The sequence below is a fragment of the Scyliorhinus torazame genome, unplaced genomic scaffold (assembly GCF_047496885.1).
Source record: "Scyliorhinus torazame isolate Kashiwa2021f unplaced genomic scaffold, sScyTor2.1 scaffold_1727, whole genome shotgun sequence".
Lineage (NCBI taxonomy): Eukaryota > Metazoa > Chordata > Chondrichthyes > Carcharhiniformes > Scyliorhinidae > Scyliorhinus > Scyliorhinus torazame.
The window spans coordinates 1-4,460 of record NW_027309454.1 but is presented as its reverse complement, the minus strand read 5'-3'; the positions used below and the strand labels follow the sequence as shown (position 1 = coordinate 4,460).

At 62.6% G+C, this 4,460-nt stretch overlaps 1 protein-coding gene across 1 annotated transcript; it reads left to right on the top strand.

Annotated features, from left to right (window-relative positions):
* Positions 1 to 1,832: 1,832 nt before the first annotated feature.
* Positions 1,833 to 3,265, top strand: isoc2 (isochorismatase domain containing 2; the record flags this gene model as incomplete). Its single annotated transcript, XM_072494979.1, has 2 exons — positions 1,833 to 1,993; positions 3,053 to 3,265. Coding segments are annotated over exons 1-2 (345 nt in total), but the record flags the coding sequence as incomplete, so codon positions are not given.
* Positions 3,266 to 4,460: the final 1,195 nt, after the last annotated feature.

Genomic DNA, 4,460 nt, shown 5'->3' with positions numbered 1-4,460 from the left:
CTCGAGCAGGGGGCTGAATGGGCCTCCTCCTGTTCCTGTGTAACAGGCTCGAGGGGCTGAATGGACCTCCTCCTATTCCTGTGTAACTGGCTCGAGCAGGGGGATGAATGGGCCTCCTCCTGTTCCTGTGTCACAGGCTCGAGCAGGGGGCTGAATGGGCCTCCTCCTGTTCCTGTGTAACAGGCTGGAGCAGGGGGGCTGAATGGGCCTCCTCCTGTTCCTGTGTCACAGGCTCGAGCAGGGGGCTGAATGGGCCTCCTCCTGTTCCTGTGTAACAGGCTCGAGCAGGGGGGCTGAATGGGCCTCCCCCTGTTCCTGTGTAACAGGCTCGAGGGGCTGAATGGGCCTCCTCCTGTTCCTGCGTAACATGCTCGAGGAGGGGGCTGAATGGGCCTCCTCCTGTTCCTGTATAACAGGCACGAGGAGGGGGCTGAATGGGCCTCCGACTGTACCTGTGTAACAGGCTCGTGGAGGGGGCTGAATGGGCCTCCTCCTTTTCCTGTGTAACAGGCTCGAGGAGGGGACTGAATGGGCCTCCTCCTGTTCCTGTGTAACAGGCTCGAGGAGGGGGCTGAATGGACCTCCTCTTGTTCCTGTGTAACAGGTTCGAGCAGGGGGCTGAATGGACCTCCTCCTGTTCCTGTGTAACAGGCTCGAGCAGGGGGCTGAATGGGCCTCCTCCTGTTCCTGTGTAACAGGCTGGAGGAGGGGGCTGAATGGGCCTCCTCCTGTTCCTGTGTAACAGGCTCGAGCAGGGGGCTGAGTGGGCCTCCGGTTCCTGTGTAACAGGCTGGAGGAGGGGGCTGAATGGGCCTCCTCCTGTTCCTGTGTAACAGGCTCGAGGAGGGGGCTGAATGGGCCTCCTCCTGTTCCTGTGTAACAGGCTCGAGGAGGGGCTGAATGGACCTCCTCCTGTTCCTGTGTAACAGGCTCGAGGAGGGGGCTGAATGGGCCTCCTCCTGTTCCTGTGTCACAGGTTCGAGCAGGGGGCTGAATGGGCCTCCTCCTGTTCCTGTGTAACAGGCTCAAGGAAGGGGCTGAATGAGCCTCCTCCTGTTCCTGTGTCACAGGTTCGAGCAGGGGGCTGAATGGGCCTCCTCCTGTTCCTGTGTAACAGGCTCGAGCAGGGGGCTGAATGGGCCTCCTCCTGTTCCTGTGTAACAGGCTCGAGGAGGGGGCTGAATGGGCCTCCTCCTGTGCCTGTGTAACAGGCTCGAGCAGGGGGCTGAATGGGCCTCCTCCTGTTCCTGTGTAACAGGCTCAAGGAAGGGGCTGAATGGGCCTCCTCCTGTTCCTGTGTAACAGGCTCGAGCAGGGGGCTGAATGGGCCTCCTCCTGTTCCTGTGTTCCAGGCTCGAGCAGGGGGCTGAATGGGCCTCCTCCTGTTCCTGTGTAACAGGCTCGAGCAGGGGGCTGAATGGGCCTCCTCCTGTTCCTGTGTAACAGGCTCAAGGAAGGGGGCTGAATGAGCCTCCTCCTGTTCCTGTGTAACAGGTTCGAGCAGGGGGCTGAATGGAGCTCCTCCTGTTCCTGTGTAACAGGTTCGAGCAGGGGGCTGAATGGGCCTGCTCCTGTTCCTGTGTAACAGGCTCGAGCAGGGGGTTGAATGGGCCTCCTCCTGTTCAGTGTAACAGGCTCGAGCAGGGGGGCTGAATGGGCCTCCTCCTGTTCCTGTGTAACAGGCTCGAGGAGCTGAATGGGCCTCCTCCTGTTCCTGTGTAACAGGCTCGAGGAGGGGGCTGAATGGGCCTCCTCCTGTTCCCGTGTAACAGGCTCGGTGATCTCAGATACAAACGCTCTCTCGGACTGATCCATCCCCCTTCCCTCCGCAGCCTCACTCCCCCCCCCCCTCCCTGGGGCGATGGCCGCTCGGAGGATCGGACACCTGAGGACCCAGAGCTGTGCCCTCTTCCTGTGTGACATGCAGGAGAAATTCCGCCCCTCTGTGGCGTTCTTCCCTCAGATCGTGGCTGTCGCTGCCCGGATGCTGCAGGTAAGATTGGGGGAGGGGGGGAGGCGGGAGGGGGCGGAGCGAGACGGGAGGGGGGGGGAGCGAGGCGGGAGGGGGCGGAGCGAGACGGGAGGGGGGGGAGCGAGATGGGAGGGGGGGAGCGAGACGGGAGGGGGGGGAGCGAGACGGGAGGGGGGGGAGCGAGACGGGAGGGGGGGGGAGCGAGACGGGAGGGGGGGGGAGCGAGACGGGAGGGGGGGGGAGCGAGACGGGAGGGGGGGGAGCGAGACGGGAGGAGGGGGAGCGAGACGGGGGGGAGAGCGAGACGGGAGGGGGGGGGAGCGAGACGGGAGGGGGGGGGAGCGAGACGGGAGGGGGGCGGAGCGAGACGGGAGGGGGGGGGAGCGAGACGGGAGGGGCGGAGCGAGACGGGAGGGGGGGGGAGCGAGACGGGAGGGGGGGGGAGCGAGACGGGAGGGGGGGGGAGCGAGACGGGAGGGGGGGGGAGCGAGACGGGAGGGGGGGGAGCGAGACGGGAGGGGGGGAGCGAGACGGGAGGGGGGGGGTCGAGACGGGAGGAGGGGAGCGAGGACGGGGGGGGGAGCGAGACGGGAGGGGGGGAGCGAGACGGGAGGGGGGAGCGAGACTGGAGGGGGGGAGCGAGACGGGAGGGGGGAGCGAGACTGGAGGGGGGGGGAGCCGAGACGGGAGAGCGAGACGGGAGGGGGGGGAGCGAGACGGGAGGGGGGGGAGCGAGACGGGAGGGGGCGGAGCGAGACGGGAGGGGGGAGCAAGAGACGGGAGGGGGCGGAGCGAGACGGGGGGGGGAGCGAGACGGGGGGGGGGAGCGAGACGGGAGAGGGGGGGAGCGAGAGACGGGAGGGGGGGGAGCGAGACGGGATGGGGGGAACGAGGCGGGAGGGGGGACTGGGTTTGGGAGAGGCTACGGGAGCAGATTTGGGAGGGGGGGCGCAGTTGGAGGGGGGGGGCAAAGAGTGCCGCTGTGGCAGGAATGGTGGAGGGGGCAGGGCTGGCGATTACCGTGACAGACCTCCTCCGGAATCCCTACTGAGGTTTAAACTCTGACCCCCCGCCCCCCAGGCATCCCGGGTGTTGGACATCCCGGTCATCGTGACGGAGCAGTACCCCAGGGGCCTGGGGCCCACCGTACCCGAACTGGGGGCCGAGGGCCTCACGAAGTTCGCCAAGACCTGCTTCAGCATGCTGACTCCCGAGGTGGAGGCAGAACTGGCCGCCCTGCCCAAGCTGGAGTCCGTCATCCTGTGTGGGATTGAGACACAGGCCTGCATCATGGTGTGTGAGTTCACCCACTCCCCCTCTGCCTCCCCCACTCTGTATCTCACCCCGTGCTGTACCTGTCCTGGGAGTGTTTGATGGGGACGGTGTAGAGGGAGCTTTACTCTGTATCTAACCCCGTGCTGTTCCTGTCCTGGGAGTGTTTGATGGGGACGGTGTAGAGGGAGCTTTACTCTGTATCTAACCCCGTGCTGTACCTGTCCTGGGAGTGTTTGATGGGGACAGTGAAGAGGGAGCTTTACTCTGTATCTAACCCCGTGCTGTACCTGTCCTGGGAGTGTTTGATGGGGACAGTGTAGAGGGAGCTTTACTCTGTATCTAACCCCGTGCTGTATCTGTCCTGGGAGTGTTTGATGGGGACAGTCTAGAGGGAGCTTTACTCTGTATCTAACCCGTGCTGTACCTGTCCTGGGAGTGTTTGATGGGGACAGTGTAGAGGGAGCTTTACTCTGTATCTAACCCCATGCTGTACCTGTCCTGGGAGTGTTTGATGGGGACAGTGTGGAGGGAGCTTTACTCTGTATCTAACCCCGTGCTGTACCTGTCCTGGGAGTGTTTGATGGCGACAGTGTAGAGGGAGCTTTACTCTGTATCTAACCCCATGCTGTACCTGTCCTGGGAGTGTTTGATGGGGACAGTGAAGAGGGAGCTTTACTCTGTATCTAACCCGGTGCTGTACCTGTCCTGGGAGTGTTTGATGGGGACAGTGTAGAGGGAGCTTTACTCTGTATCTAACCCCGTGCTGTACCTGTCCTGGGAGTGTTTGATGGGGACAGTGTAGAGGGAGCTTTACTCTGTATCTAACCCCGTGCTGGGCCTGTCCTCGGAGTGTTTGATGGGGACAGTGTAGAGAGAGCTTTACTCTGTATCTAACCCCGTGCTGTACGTGTCCTGGGAGTGTTTGATGGGGACAGTGTAGAGAGAGCTTTACTCTGTATCTAACCGCGTGCTGTACCTGTCCTGGGAGTGTTTGATGGGGACAGTGTAGAGGGAGCTTTACTCTGTATCTAACCCCGTGCTGTACCCGTCCTGGGAGTGTTTGATGGGGACAGTGTAGAGGGAGCTTTACTCTGTATCTAACCCCGTCCTATACCTGTCCTGGGAGTGTTTGATGGGGACAGTGTAGAGGGAGCTTTACTCTGTATCTAACCCCGTGCTGTATCTGTCCTGGGAGTGTTTGATGGAGAGAGTG